At 48.5% G+C, this 24,431-nt stretch overlaps 1 protein-coding gene across 1 annotated transcript in view; it reads right to left on the reverse strand.

The window, feature by feature from the left end:
* LOC119163409 (ectonucleotide pyrophosphatase/phosphodiesterase family member 3) overlaps positions 1–24,431 on the reverse strand; it is a 35,123-nt gene that overhangs the window by 2,288 nt on the left and 8,404 nt on the right. Inside the window, exons 5-14 of the mRNA XM_075873048.1 lie at positions 23,751–23,922; positions 20,547–20,666; positions 18,660–18,769; positions 14,786–15,033; positions 13,944–14,208; positions 11,745–11,908; positions 9,377–9,552; positions 4,860–5,045; positions 3,280–3,406; positions 1,133–1,340 (exon numbers count right to left, since the gene is read on the reverse strand). Of these exons, the coding sequence (XP_075729163.1) occupies positions 1,133–1,340; positions 3,280–3,406; positions 4,860–5,045; positions 9,377–9,552; positions 11,745–11,908; positions 13,944–14,208; positions 14,786–15,033; positions 18,660–18,769; positions 20,547–20,666; positions 23,751–23,922 (1,776 nt within the window). The remainder of the gene's footprint in view (positions 1–1,132; positions 1,341–3,279; positions 3,407–4,859; positions 5,046–9,376; positions 9,553–11,744; positions 11,909–13,943; positions 14,209–14,785; positions 15,034–18,659; positions 18,770–20,546; positions 20,667–23,750; positions 23,923–24,431) is intronic.

The raw sequence follows: 24,431 nt of genomic DNA on the forward strand, positions 1-24,431 counted from the left end.
TTTTTGGTTACGAAAAACGACGCAGATTAGGGTTACGCAAATTTAGGCCACCCGGTGTTCTTTAGCCTGCACCTAAATCCATAGGCACACGGGCATCAAGCATGTCGCCTCCATCGAATTTGGCGCGTAGGCAGGACAACCGCTGGTCAATAAGGATAACCGACAGAGTAGGCAAACGCACGAGGACGGGGGACAGAAAGTTAAGTGGGCCGATGAGGTTTGCATGTATAACGTGGCAGCAGAAAGCACAAGACAGAGTTGGTTGGCGCGTAATAAGAGAAGCCTTTGTCCTGCAGTGGGCGTAGTCAGGCTGATGATGAAACTTGACCACCATGCCCCAGATTAAATCCCGTGACCTTCGGGTCAGCAGTCATATCCACTTGAGAATGCACAGTGGGGGCCAGTGGTCTCAACGTTAAGCACCATGTTTCACGAGAGCATACGGTGTCTTTATGTAATATGTTGGTTATTACGACAGCACAGCTGTCGTAATATGTGTGTATTTGTGCGTCTATATATACACATAGAGATATCAAGGTAGAGGGATGGTGACCACAAGACCACCCCTTTGGATACGCCATCGCTGTGTCCTATCAGTGCAAGAAGAGAAACATATACAGTTGCCGAAGAAATCATGTATAGACCTCTAGAGTTGTTGCAAACAGTAACCATACTGCACAGACGGTCTCCGCAGTCGTCTTCACAACTATCGTCTCAATTGCGTTTAAAATATAGATCATAGCCACATACACGTTCCTTACCTTGAATGTACCATGTAAAACTACAAAAAAAAACACCTGTTGTGCGTTTAATAACTTCTCCGTATTGCTACAACTAATTCTCCAAGTTTCGTTAGAGAAACCATGGAACGCATACTTATGTATATTCGCAGCCTCTTCTTTCCAATAGCATTCCGGGGAGGTCAATACAGGATAAATGGAAAACTTTACTGTTGTTCCCCGCTGCGTTATAACGCAGCGTGTACCGCTATTGAAATACCTCGTTGCTCGGCTGAAGGAGCACGTTAATCCTTGAAGCTGCGCTAAACACCGCTGACCGTGGTGCGTGGATTAAGAGCCATCGCTGCTAATACATGACGTGTAAGTAAACTATAGAAATGCAGTATAGAAACCTGAGCGCGTGCAGCGGCGGCCTGCGTCCGTTTCCGCCCAGGTCGAAGGCCGGCCCGGTGACCAGGTGCAGCGAGCCGTGCCGTGCCTCCCAGAGCTGCACCAGCCGCAGCAGCTCGCGCCGAACGCCCGCCGAGTGGTTGTGGTAGAAGGGCAGAGCGTTCGAGTGCAGCCACACCGCAGACTGCTCGGCGCGGGACGAGGCCAGCTCTGCGCATATAGGCGGCCCGTGGAGGTGCACGCTTTTGGTATAACCACAAGCATTGAAGGACTCTGGTATAACTATCAGTTAAAGCGCACGAAAAACAGACAGGAAGACAGGACAAGCGCTTTCTCGCAACTAAACTGTTTATTGGAAAGGGCAGAATATATATGCAGACAAGGCATATACATACAAGGCATATACAGACAATATATATATACAGTCTGTATATATATTCTGCCCTTTCCAATAAACAGTTTAGTTGCGAGAAAGCGCTTGTCCTGTCTTCCTGTCTGTTTTTCGTGCGCTTTAACTGATAGTTATACCATGCATATCCAACTAGCCCAACTTTTGATTCTGGTGCACACTTTTCATACAGCTGGTTTGGAAAAACACGCGAACTTTACATCTCTCTCGGGGCTGCGACCTCGTGGAATACACTGCTTTCCGACTCTTGTCCATAGGCTGTGCCCACATACCCACTCTGTGTAGAAAGCCGTGGACCGTGTAGGTTAGTGAAGCCGCGCGACAGTACACTTCTGGTTGCGTTTGGCATGCACACACTCTCCAGGCGGCCTTCTGTTGCAAAACTGCGATTCGGACTCGTTGGAACATATTCACAGAAGAGACACACAAACAGGCGCAATCTAACAACTGGTTTATACCAATGCGGTGGCTACACCGTTAGAGCATGCCGGGTTCGATACCAAGTGCTGACCTGGAACCCACTGGTTTTTCTCAATGGGTAGAGGAGTACACCGACCTGGTGTGTCTTTTATTTCTGGGTGCTCATCTCGAAAGGTAGCCCCATAAGGTCCTGCGAAGGCCCTTCTTAACCCACCACAGCCTTGGTGAAAATAGTTGAGCGTATGTCGGTGCTGTGGGAGGCAGATAATTTCTGCCGCAAGTCACCTACTGGTTAAATGGGTACAAGCGTGATTCTGGTCTGGTGCTCGGCAAAACGAAGTTCATAGTCGCTTGGAAGGGCACCCACCCTGTGAGAAATTGGCGGCATTGGAACGACAGACTTGAAATCAAGGTCGTACTCCTTCTTTTTTTTGTACAATGAGTACGCATATTCGCTTGTTTTAATAACGCTACCTTAGAATATCAGCACTGAAATTAAACTTCAATAGAACTAATATCGAAGCCTATCATAGTGACAAGCTGAAAAATAAAGTGTGTTAGCCACCCGTCGGTTGCCTTGATTTAGAAAGAAATTTCGCTCTTATCTGCTGTTCGTTGAGCATGTGACCACAAGTTGTGCCATGTGCATTGTTCAAATGTTTTTTTTTGTTTGTGACCAGGTTGTGCAGATCTGAGGATTATTAAGTGAACGTTTCCAAAAAAAATGAGCCAGTTGTTTGAATGCGCCAGTTTGTGTGTCCCTTCCGTGTCCCCGTGTGCCTGTGCATGTGTTTCAAGACGGACCTCCTGCATATACACTTTTACCTACATACTTCTATTCGTGCAACTTGATGAGAACGCCCAGAGAACTGTACAGAAAACGCATGTTCATTCTCTCTCTCCCTATCTCTCTCTCTCTCTCTTTGTGTTTCAGCCGTAGGACCGGGCCAAAACGACGTAACGTCTGGTAACGACGTACCGCATAGAAAGACGCTCCGTTTCTCATACAACGCGTGCGTAGAACTTCTATGCGAAGCACGGCGTTAATTTTCGTACCTAACTCCGCGAAAGACACTGGAGTAAAACTCGGTAAAGGTTCTACGTGCCAAAAGCACGATATGACTTGTGAGGGACGTCATAGAGGAGGGCTTCGATTATCCGGTGTTCTGCAACGTGCTCCGAGTGCGCGGGCCTAACATTTCGCCTACGTCTAAATTCGAGCACCGGGGCCGGGACCGAACCCGTGAATTTCGACTCGGAGTCGCAGCGCCATGCACGTCCAACGTACTCCATAATTTATGGAGTGGAAGAGTCCCTTACCTGGCGGGAAGAGTGGCTCCTTGGTGAGTGACCTCGTGGCCAGGGTCTCGAAATCGTGGCAGCTCAGGTCGGCGCCCTTCAGTCGCGCGTCACGCTCCCAGCAAGCGTTCGCGATGGCGTGCTCGTGCTGCGCATGTTCCGTACGCATCGATGGCATGTACATTCCAAATGGTGTGTACATTCCAAAATTGTACATGTAGCCCTTTTAACGCAAAGGTGCCACTCTGCTCAGAAAAGCTCTCAGCAGAGTGGCAGTTTTCATCATTGCGCATAGACCTATATACCCCATGTTTGTAAACAGCGGCAGGCGCCGTCGACATGATGCTGAGGTACTTGTAGCGACGTCACGGTGCGCGGGCCCCGCCCATCCCAAAGCTCGCCACCGCCGTGTATGATCACGTGGCATCTGCCACAACAGCTCCTTCCGAGCTCAGCGTGTTAGGGAGCCGACGTTTTGCAACGGCTGTGCCAGTTGCCGCGTGATCACAAACATGGAGTAAGTATGTATGCGGACAGAGAAGACAGAAAGGCTGACTATACGGTTAAACTTGGCTGACGGACGACACTCGGAGTCTTTCTGATGGCACGTTATTTGTAGGAAGATAAACACACAAATTAATTGTTAATACACTAACATATAACGGCGCACGCACACCGCAATTTTTACTCTTATTAAGGCCAGCAGCTCCCAAAAAGACCTGAAAAGCAGTGCTGCATCAATACAAAACAAAGCCACAAGGGTGCGTAGTTCGTCCTTTTGGAGGGGCTGCCACAAGCCTTATCTATAATGGGACTAACAACACCACGTTTAACGCTGCAGTTAGTTCCTATATATTTGCACCTGATCATACCAACACTTGTTCTGCACATATGCGCGTTATATAGATCAACAGCTAGTCCCCGTAATTGGTTTGCGCGGATATATTTCACAGGTGAATAGTTCATCAAACCAGCTACCCTCCCGCCGAGCCCAGCAGGATGATGATGAGGAAGTCGAGTCCTGGTGCGGCCTCGAGAAAGACAGAGGGGTGACGTATGGTGAAATTTTTATGCGTTACCGTAGGGCGAGGCCGAAGTATCTACATCCTGACGAGTCGCTAAATAAGCACCAGCCGTCAGCACGACAACTATTACAAACACGAACGTTTCCACACCCGCGCTGTATGGTCGCATATGCCCAGACGTTTATACACTACAATGCAAAAGCTTGCCGAGCGGCTGGCGCCAACCTCGACCACGTTATAAACGACACATCATAAAACACAGCACCATCCCTACATTCAGGATAACCACGCCCGACCAGTAGGAGGCCGCGTTGCTCAGCGCATGCCCGGATGACCAATTCTGGGCAGTCCGGCTTGCCGAAGACGCCGCCAAGACCAAAGGTTTGGCCGCCGCATGGGGGCGGGACGCTCCGGTAGGGCTAGCCTTTCGGCCCTCGCCTCCCTTGACCCCAGCAAGTACAAAAAAAAATAAAGTTTTGTCTCTCTCACTCCACAGATGCACCTCCTGGTGCACCTCCTCAAAGTGCACGGCATAATGACTCGTTCTCGCAAGATTGGCGACATGGGCCCGCGTACCTTTCCGTTGAGCGTGAATGCAGTCCAGAGTGGCAGCCTGAACGTCCTGTCGAAGGCCGTCACGTAGTCTCTGTTTGCAAGCACGCAGGGCGACGAGTCCGATTCGGCCTCGGTGCCTTCCTGGGAAGGCAGTCCCCAGGGCGCGTGTCGCGGCAAGGCGTCCGGTGCTGTCGAAGGGCGCATGGTCTGCGGAGGGAATACTTTTTTTTTTACATAATGCAAGCCAATTTGGGCTATCTCGGGGCTTCCTTGACATCATCAGACAACAGAAAGGCAATGCAACAATGCAAGGCAAAGATAAAAAAAGAAAGAGAATACAACTCTTAAGAGGCAAAGCGCGAATCAAAACATTCACGCGAGAAGTAGTGTAAAGGCAACTATCTAGTTGATCCAGACAATAAATTCCATTTCACAATAGTTTGAGGAAAGAACCTGAATTTGTACAGGTTACTACGTAGTTGGAGCGCTGTGGGGTTGAGTTTGTAGCCATTCATTGTGTGTTTCAGTTTATAGTGGAACAGATATTTCTTAACTAATGTGTAGCGTGGACTAGTGAGAAGATGCAGTAGTTTCATTGCTTTGTATTGGGGGATAAGCTGTAGTATAACTACACAGCATGCTACACCAAGCGAGCATGTTGCAAAATGAAGAGGGCAAAAGAAGAAGAAAAAACACGTATGCCCTGTTATGCCTGCGAGTCCACAGCGAACGTCTGTGCCTCTGAAAAAGGCAATCTGTGTCAAGGCCAGCACGCGAGCCCGCCTGACGCGATCAACAACTCAACGGCGTCATCACGCGATGGCGCCTTTCTGTCGCCCACGTGCGGTGAGTCACCTCAGCAAGCGAGCCGTCGAGTAAACAACCGGCGTCTTCCTGTCTGGCGGGTCTGACGCAATGCTTGCGACGTCACTCGTCCTTGGGTGCAGCCACCTGCAGCGCAGCCTCTCCAGATTCGATGAGAAAAAATGATGCGGCCCAGCGGCGACCCCATTGGAGGAGTCTGACCTCATGACCAGCGGCGCTTCTGCTTGGACATTTGGGTTGGACCCGGTGCATATAAAAGAAGCCCTGCGGCGCGTCGCGAGCAGCAGTCCTATGTGAGAGCAGACCCCCTTTGACAGCAGACCCCTTTGACAGCAGACCCCGTTGACAGCAGACCCCGTTGACAGCAGACCCCGTTGACAGCAGACCCCGTTGACAGCAGACCCCGTTGACAGCAGACCCCGTTGACAGCAGACCCCGTTGACAGCAGACCCCGTTGACAGCAGACCCATTTGACAGCAGACCTATGTGTTAGAGAGGAGAGCTCGGCTCTTCAAGTCTCTGTCGGCCCAGTGCCGAATTTGTAACGCCTCTGTATATATGCTGTACATAAACCTTGTTTAACTCACCATCGTCTCGTCCGCTCGTCTATCAGCTCTGCGCAGAAGCAGTCGCGAGCTGAGGAACCTATGCTACCAAACGGCTGGTGACCTTCCCTGCGGAGTTCGAAGCAGTGGCGCCTTCGGGACCGTGTTGGCGTCGCCGTCTTTCGAAACAGTGGTTGCAGCGGTGAGATTTCGAGGCGTCCTTCGTAACGTTGTCGGAGGCGCGCTTTGCAACAGCCCATATACAGAGGAAAAGGAATGGGCTTGTATCGTTGGTAGACACTACAAAGTGAAACCGACAATAATTCAAGGACAGCACAGGGTACATTATTAGCTGCAGCGTGAATTATTATTATTATTATTATTATTATTATTATTATTATTATTGTTCATTTAAGCGCATGTACATGCAAAACAAAGAAACGGGCTTGTCTAGGTTTACGAAGGCTTCTGTGACTAGGACAAGGCTGAGTGACCCGACCGCGGTCAAGACGAAGTGAAAGTGCAGCTCACGCTCCTTGAGCCACAACTTGTCATGCGGTAATGCTTGCACCATTTGACTACACAGGTAAGGCTTTTTCCTTAAAAACATGAACAGAGCGAACACGACCTGGTTAGTACGTCTGAGCAACTAGCTCGAATGAAGCCTCTGCTAGATCGAATTTCTGTGCTGCATACATACTGGCGTAACCTGAATGGGAAGAGAGTGTTCAGACTCCCCATCTTCACACGAACACATAGGAACGCAAGCACGAGCATACACTATTTACTACATAAATGAAAACTGCGCAGTTTGAGCTTAAATAATATGTCTTACATATTCCTATACCCTCTCTCCTCCGTATGGAAATTTCTGGCTGCGCCACTGCAAAAACGACGGTGGAGGGGCAGCGGCACGTTGCTCTGCACTCGCGTACTGATAATCACAAAAAAACAGAGGCGGGAACCGTTGTTATGGCTTCATAATTACCGTAAACGTAAATTGACTGCGACGAATGGAAGTAAAGCGTCTATAATTTGAAACCGATATGCATTGGAATATTACAGAGCGCCAAACCACACGGCCTTAAATTTGGGCACCGCGAAGTCAACAACGTCACTTGCTGTACGCTTCGCGGATTGCACACATTTCATTTAATTTTGTTGTCAACCCACGTTGTCCACTTATGTGCACTGTTCAGTATATAAATAGCGGGTAAGAAATTATTGTATTTTCTCTCAAACAAGGAAATTAGAGTTTTGTGGCATTTTTTATTTAAATGACACGCATCGGCATGGAACGCGTTTCCAACACTCGATCGGCCTACGCATCGCCCGTAGCCATTGCGATAGAGGCACTCTAGAAATTGTTCTTGTCATAGTTGGTGTCTGACGATAGTTTGAAACATGGAAAAAGAACTCCCCTGTTCCCCCTCTCCTTCTCCAACTTTTAGATGCGAAGCATCTTGCGGTCGAACTCAATCCGGTGTGCGGCGTGACGCCCTTACTGCGTAGGCGCACCCCTTCCCCTCTCTTCTCTCCTAAGTCCTCCCTCCCTCTCGCCTTGAAACGCCAACAGGGTGTGCTAGCGTATACACTCACTTCCTCTCTCTCTCTCTCTCTAGACATCCCTCCCAGTGGCGTTTACACCCAAATGGCGTATGCGCTCCCCCTCTCTCGCCTCGCGACGCCGATGCAGGCCGCGTTTATTAGAGAGTTTCTTCATTTAAAAAAAATAAATAAATAAAGGGCTGCTCGCGCTGCATAGCCGTTCACTCGCCACCCGTATCTTGACCTCCAAAGTACCGGTGGGAAATTTTTCCTCCGCGTTGTTGAACAACGAAAACTCGCAGCGTGCACGTTAACTAAAAGCGGACTGTATGTGTATGTGTCCAATCGGAGTCTTCTGTCTCTCATTGCCTAATAACAGCTATTGGCATGTTCCAACAGGGAACACAGGTCCATCAAGTGCGTGCTTTGCGCCTCCCCAGGTTTCTCTTCTGCGCAGTTCCGTGATGAGCGCTAGCGTAAACGCCGCCGCCAGTGTAAGCGTTGTGCTTCGCATCAGCACATGGTTTCCTTTTCAAAGATGGTGTAATTTTTTTAACACGAAAGTGTTTCATGTAAGGGTCCACCACGGCTCCGTGACGTACTTTCGTCGCGAATATGACGTAAAATATTTACGAACATATTGAAAAGAAAAGAAACGAAAAGGAAACGTTCCAAAGTTCCGCAGTGGGGCGTCGAGCCAGCAACCTCACGCTCCTCAGCACGCCACGTTAACCACTGCACCACAGAGCGACCGTTCTACAACATGCTAACGGCGCCCCATTTGTATACACCTTCTACCACTGGCGGTCCTCCGAGCTCGCATACTTCAGCGTGTTTGAGTAATCAGTACCGAGATGGCACGACGGGCGCGCGTGCTCTGAAGGTCGTCGTGCCATGCCGCGCCACCCCGTTCGTCGCTATGAGCCCGCGCCTCCACATGGCGTGGTCAAAGTGTGTATAGATGTTCTCTTGCGTTGTGGCTCGCTCGTGCACACGCTCATCTCGGGATTTATGTGCTTCTTACCTCTTAAGCTTCCGTCGCAAGTTTGCTTTTAAAGTTACAGTAGTTAAAGAGAGCGCGCAAGTCAGTTCACTCGCTGCCGCGGCCGCGTTTACGAAAGGAGCGCGCTGCTCACAAACGCAGTAAGAATTGTGACAGTTTGTCCGTGCTCGTCTTGTGTATGCTCATTTCGTTCGTGTTTTCTGCTTGAGGTGTGCGCTGCAAGTTTCGAGCTGCTTGCCGCTATTCGTGTCACGTTGCGATTTTTTACTAATGCATTCATTCCTTCGCCCTTATGGCGAAACAATGCACAATAATTGTCCGACTATACCTATGCGAATACACGTTTCACTTTAGTGTTATACTGATTCCTGAAAAGAGGGATCAACCACGTTTTTTTTTTCTTGCATGTATTAAGCTTTGAGCTGCAGGGTGAAACATGCTTAGGAAGCAATGTTTTAATTTCTAGGCACGCTGGTGTTCAAAGAATTTCGTCTCCATCGAAGTTCGACCGCGGCGGCTAGGAATCAAACCCGTTACTTTGAGCTTGGTACCTCACCTGCTAAGCTGCCGTGGAGTTTGTACAGAACAATGACAGTTGTTGTAGAGAACGCACTCACGTTTCTGCACATGCAACCGTCCTCCTTGTCTCCTTCGCCGAGTTCGCTGCCGTCGAGGACGCACATGTCGGGTGTCCTAAGCGAGGCTTCCTCAGGAAGGGGCTTGGGCGTCCGCAACAGGTAGTGAAGCGCACCGCGGGTGCCGTTGTTGGGCTCGGGCTCGATACCCAAGAGCTCTGCGGACACGCAAGCACACCGCAGAAGCGTTGTACTTTAACGCGCAGGGTTCCTTTTATCGCGTGTGCTCCACTGTCCGGATCAGCTAATTCTCGATCTTTTTACCACATTTACACTACATTAGGAATTTTAACTGGACTCTTGCGAAGGCATGCCACTCTGCTATGCAGGTTATGGAACCTACAGTCGGTTACAACCTAAGAATAAATGCACGCTCCACCCCCAGTACTGCAGCATGCTTGTCATTCATCTGTGCAATAGAGCAATGATATGCGATTTCCGATCTACCCATAAGCACATTTTCGCTGATAACGCAAATGCTATATGCATATTATAAATTAAATGTTCGTCGTTCCTTGTTAAAATGTTACCCATCTCAAAACAGTGAAATCAAAATTTTTGATGAAGTTTGCCAAGACGTATTTTTTTTACTAAAAACAAGTGATATGAACACGAGTATGTACGGGCAAGTGGTATGCCTGAAATCCGTGAAATCTGCCCGACTTCACGCAAATAACAAAGTGCAAGTCAGTAAGACATTTGTGCAAATTTTACCTGGGTGAGACGGTGACTGCTGTGGGTGGAACTTACATTTATTTTCAGGCTGTAACTGTCTATAGTGGCTTTCAAAACGTCATTTTTTTTATTGGCCAACAGCGCTGTTCGCTACGACTGTGTTATCGACGAGACATTGCAACGCATCTATTGCGACTGTCCTCGCTACAATGTACAAAAATAGTCATTTCGCGATTGCTCTAGCTCGCTTTGACCACAGAATGATGTCGCTGCAGCAACAGTGCTGGAATTTCGCCCTGTTAGGACACCTCGCACGAAGGTTATAAATGCATTTGTAACGTTTTAAATGCGAATGCATTTCTTAGTCAGGCTATGTCAGGCATACGGCGTTGTCCGCGTGCCAGCAGGTGTTATCTCTCCGCTCTCACTCCCTCTCCCATCTCAACAGCAGCAGGTTCACGTGTTTATCCTCGCCCCAACAACCGGAGCATGTGGTGCGAGAGGGTGTAGGAGAGAGCTATGCAGGTGCTTCGCCGCTCCTTCTCTCGCCGTTCACTCTCTCCCCACCCTGCGTCCCATTCTCCCGTTCGCTCGCGTCTCACTCTCGACTCTGAAACTCGCATGGAGTTTCATTGTATGAAACTCCGTGCTCTCGACCGTTCGCTGGCTGAATGCCTCTCAAGAACATCCGAAAATGTGTGTTCGAGACGCCATTGGGAAACGCCAACACCGAGCCGAGAACGCTGGCACCCAACTCTCCCGTGGTGGTGGTGGTAGTAAAAAACATTTATTTCAGAAAAAGTATACTAGAGAGTGCCGACGTGGCCCATCGGCGTGCTAGAGTGGCAAGACCCTATTCCGGGACGCCAGTGGAGCTGGAAGCTGCCCGTGCGCGCTCCACCAAGGAGCGTTAGCTCGCTCCTCACTCTCGACCGTTCGCTGGCTGGGCGCCTCTCAAGGTGACGGCAGATGTCGGAGACGGCGAATGTCTGACGGCAACGCTACCCTCTCACGGCGTAAGAAATGCATTTGCATTTCCTTACGATTTCCTTCGAAGAGGTGGGTGCATTTTTTTTGACTGACAACAGACTTAGACAAACGACTGTAGATAACAGTGACGTATAGTGCACCGCCCAAGACTGATTTGGAGAGACTGACTGTACTGTACTTAGCTAGACTGTACCTGAAACAATTGACTTACTGTGGCGTTTTCTGTTCTCTCTCTCTCTCTTCACACATGTAACCTTTTAACTTCCTCGTCCCTTTCGACAGTAAAGGGTAACACACTAGTTTTTCCCAACTGGTGAACCTCCTTTCCCTTCGTCTGTCTCCAGTTTCCTTCCTTCTTACTCTGCGATGTATACGTCTTACGGTTTACATTTATAATTCAAGAGTTTACTTGTTGTAAGTTCAATGCACGGGGCATCATTCGGATAATTGAAGCACGTGAGCGCCGCTGCGCAGCCCTGGATCCGACGGTGCGTGTAGTGTGTGGGCGTTATGGAACGCGTTAGTTTTTTTAGGAGTCCAGTGTGGCAAATGAAGGTTTCTGACATACATCATATCTGTCCGTCGTCTTATTGCAGTCGATAATTGATGAAACGGATTAACAGGGGCGGAACTTCTGCGGTTGATTGTTCACAACGCACGACTGCAAGGAGTGAAATGCACCGACCCGTCATGAGTTCGTAGAGCTCGATGCTCCTGAACGGCCTTGCCGTGACGTTCTGCCGGAAAGCCGGACCATGTGCGACGAACAGCGACTGCATGCCGGGCGCCATGTTGTCGTAGCCGTGCGAACCACCGTTGCACAGCGCCGGGTTCTTGTCCGCTTCGCGGCTGCGATGCGGTGAAAACAGCGAGCAATAAATTAGAAGCCCGTGTTTATAGTCTGAGAAAAGGTTAAAACTTCGCGGAACATGACGAACGCCACGGTCATGCTGGCAAGCATCTGTATGAATGGGACTATTTTTAAATCCGGCTTCGTAATTTGTGGTGCATTAACTACGTTTTACACTCTGAGAAACAGTCTGTAAACACGAGGTGTTGCTGCAGAAAAACGTTTCGACAAGTGGTTTTGTTTTCTTCAAAGCTGCAACTGTCTCACTTTTTCTATACACAGCGAGTGAAGTATAGTCAGATCTTCCGTTTTCATTCGGTTAATGGGAGGAGAGGGGGAGGGAAGAGGCGGGGTTGGGCCATATTGCTGTGCACACCTGGAAATACAATTAAGATGAGTGAACATGCTGGCCGCCCCAAGCCGCAGCTCGAGGGAAGACGGCGACGCTGCCATATTGAACCCGTTGGCCATAGTGCGTTGCTCGCGGGTCGTCGTGAGGTCGCTCGGACGGTCGTGTAAAGCGTGGTGGTTAGACATATCGGGGGGCTACACGGCGGTTGCGAAACTGCGAGATACGTCCTGGGACAGGTCGAAATACTGGTGAAATACTGATACTGAGGTCGAAATGCGATCTATCACTAAGATACACATGGCATCTCCTTGTATATCATAGTGATAGATCGAATGCCGAGGGTGCCCGAGGTCATGGCTATGAGCTGGAAAGCGTGATGTTCTCCTTGGCTGAGGGGCTGCGCTGTAGCTGCCGCACTAACCACTGATTGCCAAGGGATCGTGGAAGGCGGCCCAGTCACGGTCTCACGTGGCGCATATACCGAACAGAGGTTGACTGCTGAACGCGACTGCTCTCCATAACGAAGAAGTTTTTCACGACACAAACTATCTGTCTGATTGTTGAAGACAGGACTGGGCAGAAGCTTTAGTCGATGCTGGCGACCGCTGTAACGTTTGTGAGATGGCCAAACTTTGGAGCAATCCTGCGCATTTTGAGCTGTTCAAAAGTTCGGCAAAACTGAATGACGTCAGACACCGAGCTCAGGTTCTCTTCTCCAATGAGTAAATTATAGACACCCTCGGCTACACCTTTCAGCAAATGTCCGACTTTGTCTTCTTCTGACATTTGAGCATTGACCACTCCGCAGGGCTTTCGCACATCGTCTACAGGGTGTTACAGCTAAAAAACACCAAGCAATAAAAAATCAAAAATTAGTGCTACGCGTCTTCAGATAGCACAGTATTGTTCTTAGCTGCATGTATCACGTCAGGATGTTTGTTTTATCCGCCAAGCACGGTAATTAACAAAGATTGCCTAATGAACGTTTTAAATACTGTGCGACACCACGTATGAAGTCTCCACCACCTCCACCACGTATGAAGTCTTGGTTTGGATTACCTTTTATTAGGCCCGAGGAACCGGCAGCCGACAGCTACGATGAATGAGCCAAGATGATGATGCTATGCGACAACGACGAGGATGCATGAGCCACACATGATAATGATGATAATGTACCGGTGAAGAGGATGCGTATACTAAATGCCCACAATACTGACTTTATAGAAAAAAATTCAATACAAGATTTGTAGCTTTTAACCAGAAATAACAAAATTTTTAAGAGACGGTACGATAACAATGCTGGTTAATTTTTTTCGAGGGTTTGTCTAGAGTGTGCGAAATTTAAAAAAATACCACGTGATTATCGCCTAACACGTGGTGCTTTGAGTGCCCTCAAATGTAAGTTGAATGAATTAGCGAAGGCTTCTCACGCTTGAACAGGCTATCGGTGACTACGATGGACATTAAGCGATGGTTGGATGGTACCATTGAAAAATAGGGGGAGGGTGGGGGGCGAAAGAAAAACGAAGATGGCTATAAACCTCAACGAAAAAGCAGCTGCCACGTGCACTGCTTGACCGGAGGCAGCATTCGGCGCAGCGCAGACGTTTTTTTTTTTTTCAATACACTCAATGGCTTCATTGAATGTATCGAATCAACTAGCTTAAAAGTCTTGGCCTTACTTGAGCACGAGGTAGCCGGAGTCCATGTCGAGCACGACGGGCTCGATGCGACGGTGGTCGGAGTAGTGATACCGCTTGGGCAGCCTCTCCTTGGCGTAGGCCAGGAGGTGGCTGTCACGGCAGCGGAGCGATTCCACAATCTGCGCCACGTCACCCGGCTGCTTGGGTCTCAGCCGGGCTGTCGGACCCACCAGCGAGTACACGGAGCCCGGGTCGATGAAGTGCTCCAGCGCGATGACCTGGTCGCAGCTGGTGCTCGCCATTCCTACAGAGAGGATGTAGTGCACCACTCGCTGTTTTCTAAATGTCCACGCCTACATTCCATCACGGCTGATTAAGAGGACGACGAACAGAATGAGGGGTGTGGGAGGAGCACATGATCGTGCAACACTTAGTTTGCTACCCTGCACACTAAAAAAAATTGAGGCCATTTCTACGACTGTGAAGCTTGATAGAACAGGTTAGTTGGCAAGCAACTGCACCACCACCTGACCAACGCAGACGATGATGACGACAATGACGATGCCTCATCTATAGCTCATACCTATTCAGGGCATTGGCTAAGAATTATTTATATGGACTTTTAGGCTTTTCAAGTAATGAATAATCCCAGCAAAAGGAGGAAGTATGTCTTCATTTTCTCGTTTTATTTTTTCTTGTTTCACTTTCTTGCTATATAGTGCGCGTTTATGGGAAGTGGTGAAAATAGTGAGGGAATAAAAACGGGGAACTCCGACTACTGTGCGCACACACGTTATTTTCAGAAGTAACGATCACTACCCACGGCGGCATCGGGGTGGTGAACACCCATTTCAGTAATACATATGTATGCGTGTACTCGCCGTGGTCCGAGACGACGAGCAGGTTGACGCATCCGAGCAGGCGCCTCTCCTGCAGGCCGGCCATCAGTCGGTCGAGCATGATCTCGACCAGCTCGAGCGCCTCGTCCACGGCGGCGGAGTGGGGGCCGTGGTCGTGGCCCGCGCTGTCCGGCTCGTTCACGTACAGCGTCAGCAGGGACGGACGACGCTCGGCGGGCAGGTCGAGCCACGCGAGCAGGACCTCCACGCGCGTCTGCCACGGGATCATCCTATACGAGAGGGGCATCGTAGTGGGCATCGTAATGGGCATCGTAGTGGGCATCGTAGTGGGCATCGTAGTGGGCATCGTAGTGGGCATCGTAGTGGGCATCGTAGTGGGCATCGTAATGGGCATCGTAATGGGCATCGTAATGGGCATCGTAATGGGCATCGTAATGGGCATCGTAATGGGCATCGTAATGGGCATCGTAGTGGGCATCGTAGTGGGCATCGTAGTGGGCATCGTAGTGGGCATCATAGAGTATCATGCAAGGTATCATGCAGGGTATCATGCTGGGTATCATGCTGGGTATCATGCTGGGTATCATGCAGGGTATCATGCTGGGTATCATGCAGGGTATCATGCTGGGTATCATGCTGGGTATCATGCTGGGTATCATGCTGGGTATCATGCTGGGTATCATGCTGGGTATCAAGATTAGGGAAGCTTCGCCTGGGGGAAGTTGAACGCTATAGCGACATCCTGATCGCAGTGCGTACTTCAAACACGTACGCAGTGAAATCTTTTTAAACTTGCTAGTAACGTGTGTACCTTTCGTAGCGGGTGACTGGCTTTAAACGATGAAGTAATTATGATAAGGAACGTCGCTACTCGAAGCACATCATATTTGTTCCCAGGGTACTTTAATAGTCGCTACTATTTCCCTCCTAATGAGCTTTAGTTAATTAGTCATAATTATGTTTCTAATTCGGTAAATACTCGCCGAGTCATGTCAATGAAGCATATGTGTGTTTATGCAAATGACTTCTGACACCGCTATTTTCAACAACGTGCTAAATGCGTGTTCATTTCATCCAGTCGATAAAGAGTGCACGCTACATATGAGAAAATAACACGGGACTACACTCCCACGCGTAAAAGGTGGGAGTGTACACTCTTGACTTGCAGCAACTTCACAGTGGTTTTTTTTGAGGACGCTGCTTCTTGATGCGAGCTGCGGTGTTTACATCTCGTTTCTTTTGAATTATTATTGTTTATTTCGTGTGCTCTCTTTACCGGGCGGGAAAAATGAGCGCGTGTTTGATACGTTGATGAAAATCACACAGTTATATATGTCATCTAAGCATGCCTAAGTATGCCTAATTGGCATTTTAATGATAATATTAGTAATGCTTGAGCTGAAATCCTAATTTAGACTAATTAGCTAAATATAATTAACGCAATAAATAATAGTGGCTAGTGCAGTATTCTGGGAACAATATGCAGAAGGTGCGTTTCGCATAACGCCGTTCCTCTTTATTACTACATCATGCTGCGTCCTATTTGGGGCACCCTGTGCGCAAAGTGACATCGTATGCAGGTGAACGAAACGAGGGGAATTTTTTTTTTCAATGGGTTCGTTTATATGTTAGACACAACTGAATGAATTTGGCACACAGTTAGGCCAGGAAAAGTATAGTACACTATCATTTTCTTTCAGTGTAGTGCAGTAAAAATGACGTAATTTAATTATTTACAGCGGACGACAAACCACCCTTTCCGTTGTTGGGATCCAAACCCACAATTACGTCGGTATTGGCACACTACAGATAAAAAATAATTTTGGTTCCCTCTGCTTTGCCTAGCCTAATTGTCTGGTGAATTCATTAGGCTATGTTGCCATGAGCGACAGCCGCGAGATTGAAAGACCGCGAACGTACGAAGCAGCACGGACGGGTGTTCGGATAATGTTGTAAAGAACTCGAGGACGGCGAAGGAAGAGAAGGTGGTCTCGCGGAACTCGGTGGTGGAAGGTTCTTTAGGATTCCATGGAATATTAGGTTACAAGTTCGCGGTCACCTTACTTTTCCTTGGGATAATAAATGGTCCCCCACTCGCGAATCGGAAGTGTGCTTCACAAAATTTTGCTGCCGCATTCCGCCTCTTAATTTGTATTTATATAGGGCGGGTCAGGTGCCATCTCCGCTCATCTATTATACTGTCAAGAGCCTGAAAACATTGATAATTTTTTATTTACGTGCTGGCGTTTAACCAGCAATAGAAAAAACACATTTAGAAATTTTATTCACATCATTAAGCGTTACTCTTAGTTCTTAAAACATTCTTTTCTTTGGGACTTCTTTTCTGGGCCACAGCAACAGGAACATCTGCAATTCAGTCTGTGAATTCCCTAAAGACATGAGAAAATTTTCTTGTTAGGTTATCTCTAATGGAAGTCTAGTTCTTTGAAACTCTGTTATTGATTTCTATTTTAGTTTTGTTTCTACTTCAATCGTACGTGACTTTCGGATTGTTACATTTCATTATTTATAGATATCTGTTTTATTCATTTTCCTTAACCAAACTTGAAATTCGTTTATACTTAATATAATAACCACCGGTTTAATGGCCAGTTTCCCGCGGTGGGCACGAGCCAAACATAGGCACAAGCAAGCAAGCAAGGTCACTATACACCAAGGAGGATTTAAAAAATTGCTGGAGTGGAAATCATTGCGCAGAAGTGAAGCCGTTCCTCTGGCAAGATGGCGGTTGTGGCGGCCGTCTTACTAGGGGCATGACAAAGTATCACCGTTCAGCGGTTAAAAACGAAGCACTTCCGTCGCACGCCCAACGAGTTTAATGTGGGAACTTTTTCGGGCCACGTAGTGCTGCAAGTGTGTCTTAAAGTCACCAGTATTCCGTAGTGAGCCTCTAATTGGAGGCAAAGTTCTTTGAAGATTCAGTCATCCATACTTGTTTCTGTGTGTTATTTCGTCGGGAACAACTATCCTTTCATATAGAACTAACGTAGCATTTACATGACGTATCAAAGCCACTTGATCATTAAGTGGGCACTATCAGAAAAGAGCATGCTTCCGCCATCTTGGCAGTGGCAAAAGGTGGCTTCACTTCTGCTGGCAAGGCATTGCAGGAGCTTCCACTCCAGCAATTTTTCTTTAATCCTCCTTGGTGTACACCAAGGACGTTTGGTGGGCACGCACCGGCGACGGGAGCAACGGGGATCCGCTGCCCGAGACGCGAGCGACCCGAGCTTGCCGGCGAAATCGCCGGGGGTCGCGAAAGCGCCTAGCAAGGACGAGTGTTCCCGGCGCAAGCCCTCTTCCGGAAGCGAGTCACCCAAGGCAATCCCCGTAGTGCCACGGTCAACAATGGAAGGCCACGCCGGGTGAAGCACTTGACAGTAACGGTTGGCCGAAAGGGACCTATACTGTATCGTCAGTGACGTCGGCAAGCACGCACAGGCGACGACAGACGCATGGAGTTGCGGAGTGGCCATTAGGGTCGACGACAGACCAGACTTCGGCAACGAGCTAGCCAAGTCAGCGGCATCACGTAAGCCGGCCCGAACCATTAGAAGATATAGGGCTAGAGTTAAGACTTTAATTAGGGTGGTCTAGTTACCAATCTAGCCTGATTAGTCTACGGTTATTTGTTTTATTTTGTACATTTGCACATGTTTTAGTATTGCGTTCCTTTTCTTTATAACTGGGCTCTTTGGACATTCTGGTCTTTGAGTCCATCGCGTGGGCACGCACCCTTTATCCGTGACATAAGTCCTAGCCTTGGTGACAGGGTAAGGATTTTATTTTAGTTCAAGCTAGTCTTTGAATGAATGAATGAATGAATGAATGAATGAATGAATGAATGAATGAATGAATGAATGATGGGACTCACTCGTTGTACTTGAAGAATTCGCTCGGCCGGCTGTTCTTAATTTCCACGTCCGAGCCTGGCCAGAAGAAAGTGGAGGCACGCTTCCCTTGTTTCTCCGCTGTCAGCCATATCTGCGTCACATTGTGCCATCTCACTCGTAACGGTCATGACACCCAAATTGCGATCATAACCCGTGTTGAATGGCGCACTTGGTCGTGCGCTTGATTCATTTTATTGAATGTTTTATAATCACGTGAGTGGTCTCAGAGTCGGGCAACATTGGTGCACTCGCAACAGTGTTGCCCGACAAAGTCGTGACGTAACAAGCAGCTAGCAGCGCGAGCGTGTGCATTTCGGCGAACGACACTGTTCCATGGTCAGCTGCGCGCGAAATTAGGGCCGAAGCTGTTTCGGGCGAAACATTCTGCATGTTCTATTGTACATGCAGAATGTTTCGGGCCTGGTTGGCGCTACACAAGAAGAAACCGACATTGCGTGTACAAGTATATGACAGTACAATAAGCGATCATCTGCCCTGCAGGGCCGTCCACCCTTTATTCAAGTCGGCGACTTTAACGTAGCACCTAACGCCCCCACTCTTCATCCTTCATGTCATGGATATTTTGTGGATTTTTTTAGCTTTCTTCTGCTGGCACCAAAATTGAGTGGTTTGCTGCGGCTGAAACTGGTGGAAGGCGATGGCTCCGCTCGATGCAGGGCATGACGTCACAGGCACCATTGCAAAATGGCGGTATTTAAAGTCGGTTTCTTCTAGGGCTCGTTTCGCACTGTAATATTTTTTACAGTCCACTTTTTATATGTATAGGCATAATAAACCATTTACTTGTAGTTTTCGCTTAAAAACCGAGAATTATTTGGTGACTGCGCCATGGCCTCTTTAATAAGGCTTCGGAGTATGTGGTTCAGTTATACTACATGCGTGATGACGGCGGCGCTGTAAGCCACAGTGTCACTGACAGTGTCACTGAGCTGCGCAGGCGGGCGTGCTTACCGACCCTTGCAGCCCGTCGCCGTGTCTCTTCCTTAAAGTTTCTTTGTCTTTTGTATCACAACGGTTTAAACATAGATAAAGACAACTATATAAAGCCGCCTAACCATCACTCCCTTCGTACCAACCATAATAAGTGCATCAGACCATTCATGTCACGCTGTGACACTTTTAAATATTCATTCTTCCCGTCAGCAGTGGAAGAGTGAAACAAATTGCCACGTGAATGCGTTAATTTTACCTCTGAAGATGCATTTGTTCGGAATGTAGAAAGCCTGTTTTATGAAGAGTAAAATCAACTTTTGTTTTTTGATGTTTGTGACCGCTTCCGAACACACTGATCACCTGCCGATACCTCGATGATGTTTTGTCGTCGTCGCGTCGCGTTACGCCACGCGACGACGACAGCATACGACAGCCTGCCCCTGTAAAGTTATCCGCACTTTAGAAAACTTCAGTGACTCGTGCACATAAGACGCGAAGTGAACGTGGAAGCTCACCATGATGCGGCAAGAGTTGCCCAAATACATGACGCAACGGGTCGCTCGATCGTACAAATACTTAAGATTGCGTGAGTCCTACAAGTTGACTTATACGCAATCAGAACCAAGATGACAACAACCAAGTTGGAAATGTATAACACACTGCATCGTTGTCTTTGCATTCGTATAGTGGGTTCGGGACATTGAATCTCATGAACTATTATCTCTGCATTCGTCATTTTCGAGCGGCAGTTCTACAGTTGTCGTTTGAGTGCCGTCACAATAACGCAATGCTGCTGTTAAACTGCCTACTCGGCATTCATGAAGAGTGTAGCCCGTGCTCATCTTACATGGTATACCGTCAAATAGTCTCTACGGCCATTAAACGCGCTTGAATTTATTAATTGTCCTACTCACAGGTTCTGCTTCCCACCAGCGTCCGTTGTATGACTCGATGTTTCCGATCCTGAAGAGCGTCTTGAATTCGGGGTCGTACATTTTGTTGTCCACGATGCCGTGCGATTCCGGCCAGAGACCCTGCAACCGAATCGGACATAACCTTGTAGACAACGCGGGGAACACGTGTTGACAGCGCTTCAGCTATAACGTTCGAATGTTGGTCACATTCTTCTTGAATGCACAAACTACGCAAATAAAAGAAGAACGTTTGATAACAGACTAGTAAGCTGGGACGCGTGCACTTTTTTACATTACAAAAATCAACTCGACGGTGTCCTGTAAAGCATATTCAGCTGGAGGCAAACATCTTGAAAGACTTCTTAGAGGACAGTGACTAGATAAGCGGCTACGCTGAGCAGCCATGTGTACTTATGAAGCTATGCAAATTAATATGGAGTGCTGTGTTATTTCAGGTACTGTGGATTCAACTCGAACTTAAATGTGTGCGTGCGAGAGTTCTATTGTACAGTTAACTTTTGCCATTGAATAGTCTATTAACAAGTTATTTTCTTAATTTCTTTCAGTTTGCTACCTGTCTTTCTTTTACTTGTTCTTTTTGCAATATTTATATATTAGGGTAACTATCCTTTTGTTTGTGCTAAAGGGATACTGAGCAATGGAGTTGTCGAGTTGCTACCTATATCTCTCCACAGCACATAAGTAATGACGTAACAGACCAATTTACGCAAAGATCCTTTAGGGCCACATGAGAGCTGCGTTTGCTGTACCAGCAGCACGCTTTAAAGTTCGTATTGCACCGCTGCAATGTTACACGATCAGTTGCCAATTCGGGCGATTGATTTCACTCCAGCAATTCCAGTCGCCCGGTCTGGTCTGTGTGGAACAAGCAAGTCGAAAAGCAACAACATATCCGCCCAGCGTCGCGTTGTTATCCCAGGAACCGCGTATCTGGAGCGACGCAGAAACAACCTAGGCTGGCGTCAATGTCCCGGCGTTAAGGACTGTAGCCTGGATGCAGTTCCGGAGCGTACACACACCGACAGAATGCGACCGGCAGTCGGTCGGGGGAGTGTATCCAAACTGGTTACGCGGGATGAGAAGTGTCCCGTATAATTAATTAGAAATTAAGAAAACAACAGTCTGCTCCGGCCCTCCCTGGCTCAAGTCACGCACGGGTGAGGGAGTCTCGCGCGGCGTGTAATCGTACGCTTTGTCTAATAACAGGTTCGACGACTGGGCGCCCGCCTAATACATGCGCTAAGATCTAATAACCCGACACCGGTCGGGACGTCCCGCCCCAGTTGAGCATCTGCCCGCGTTTCACTGCGCAGGGCGGGAGAGCCGAATTGTTCGAGTGTTATGCACGGCAACTGCATGATCGTCGGAACCGGCACGGACAGTCGTGGCCCCGGGGCAGGGTGGTATACGAGTATATATTTACGACCTCTCTGTAATGAACCGTGGTCTACCTTCGTTCACGTTAGTGTGGCTGCATGTGAAGCCATCTTGCCGCCGGACGTCTATGCGGTGGCGGCCGCTGAGCATATTAAGGCGTTAGCCTCGATTGCCCAGTCGCCCGGTGAAGAGCGAAACAGGGTATAGAACGGTACAAAAACTGACGCGACCTCCTCCGGGCGAGCTGAGTGTCAATACTGTAGCGAGGCATTGAGCCCGCCGTCGCACAGCGCTTATTCTATACTCCGCAGCTCCACCGAATGGTCACGGGGATCACGAATACACGAGAGAGGCAGAATCGAGTATATTTACAGTATTTACCAGTAACGGTGCCGCCGAATTGCGGCCGCCATATCGCGCAGCACTCCAGCCTCTGTGTGCGATAGCGGGTCCTCGTATAACAATATGAAACGGCTTGTTGCGACGTCAGCATGATGTCACAAATAGGAAATATGTGACATCATCGCGACGCCGTTACATGACATGGTCACGGGCTTCCGGAAATACTGAAACGCACTGTGACGTGCGGAAAGATTGTAACTGGGCACAGCGATGCATGCGAGAACGACCTGCAGGGCTGCTCGTCGGGATAGTTGGTCTAACATAATTACTACAAATGAAGGAAAGTGTATATTTAAGAGTTCGTTTTCTTTATTAGACACAATATTAATGAGAACTAACAGACAGCAATGTCAGGGAAAGTATAGGGGATATTTTTAGAAGTAATTGTAATGTAAATGTGATGAAAGAAAAGTGGGCGGAAAGACGACTTGCCACAGGCAGGAACCGAATCTGCGCCTTTCTAATAATGCGCCCGACGTTCCACTCCTGAGCTACGGTGGCGGTTATCTCCCCGTTCACTTTATAGGGTATTTATGTGCATTAAACGTGGAAACGTCAGTCAGCGCCACCTATTGCCGTTGCGGCGAGTGTGGAACACTTTCTTGCATGTTGGGCGTCACGTAGTGCGTGATCTTATTACGAGATGGCAGCTGGCCAATTATCCCTCGCATACCACTTCAAGGCATCATTCATTGATATGTGGGCTTTAACGTCCCAAAACCATCATGATTATGAGGGACGCCGTAGTGGAGGGCTCCGGAAATTTAGACCACCTGGGGTTCTTTAACGTGCGCCCGATCTGAGCACACGGGCCTACAACATTTCCGCCTCCATCGGAAATGCAGCCGCCGCAGCCGGGATTCGATCCCACGACCTGCGGGTTAGCAGCCGAGTACCTTAGCCACTGGACCACCGCGGCGGGGCTTCAAGGCATCATGTATATGATGAATGAGACCATGGCCTAATGGGGGAAAGTAACTTACTACAAGTAATTAGCCACATAGGCGAGGAAGAAAGGCAAGGATGAGCGCTCATCCATGTCTTGTATGCTTTTTTTGTGTGTGTATGTGTTTTTTCGCGCTATTTACCTACATAGTAATAATGCGAACGTCAAAGTAGTTTAAAGCGTACATCTCACACTGCATCCATGTTATATCGTGGGAGAAATCTGTTCTTCGATTGCTTAACTTGATGCGTTACGAACTGGGCAGCACGTTTTTCCCTTTTAGCGTTATACTGCAGAGACTGTAACATGCTGCCTTGTTTTTTTTTGTTTTTTTTTTATTGTCCTTAGTATTCAGTCGGGCTCTATTCTGGAACATTGGTGCATTCGCTCACGAAAGCTGTCGATACTTGAACGTTATTTGGAAGACTTCGCGTAGCGTGTGGCGCAGTCTCACTCACCGTGACTATGGTGAAGTGGTTGGGGAAAGTCTTGGTCGGGAACACCGGGCGCATGAAGGGCGCCTTGACGCCGCACTGCGCTAGTCGCTCCAGCGACGGGTTCAGGCCGCGAGACAGGTAGTCGGCCCGGAAGCCGTCCAGCGAGATCAGAATCAACGGAGGCTCGCTGTACCTGCAACGCACGCCGCACTCGACATGAGACAAGCTCCGAAAACGTTACCCGCGCCTTTCGGACGAAATTTGTGACGCCAGCAGTTTGTTCGCGTGACGTCACGAGGAAATAAGCTCTCGATTGGTTCGTATACGAGGAATACTGCAGTTGCGAATTGTCTCATGCCCTGCCTTGCCGTTCTGGCTTGTCTAGCACTACTTTAGATATGTCGTGCGCGATCAGCCGATTTCACTGCGTTTTTGTGCGTTTTCCACTGCGTATATGTGGAGATAACTGCACGCAACTTGAAAGCGCGATATCCTGATAGGCTTAGCGACTAAACTGAAATTTTACACGTTTTACGAATAAACAAATGGCGAGGAGCAAATACCGTGAAGCGAGAAAGGGAAGAATCTCTCGTGTTTGAAGCGGTGCGGGCTCCCTGTAAGGTATGCGAAATGAAACGACGAAAATGACGCGCATCTATCATCCTCCTTGGCTAGATCGATGTTTGGCGTGTGATGACGTTG

Source organism: Rhipicephalus microplus, chromosome 9 (genome assembly GCF_043290135.1).
Source record: "Rhipicephalus microplus isolate Deutch F79 chromosome 9, USDA_Rmic, whole genome shotgun sequence".
NCBI classification, from domain to species: Eukaryota; Metazoa; Arthropoda; class Arachnida; order Ixodida; family Ixodidae; genus Rhipicephalus; species Rhipicephalus microplus.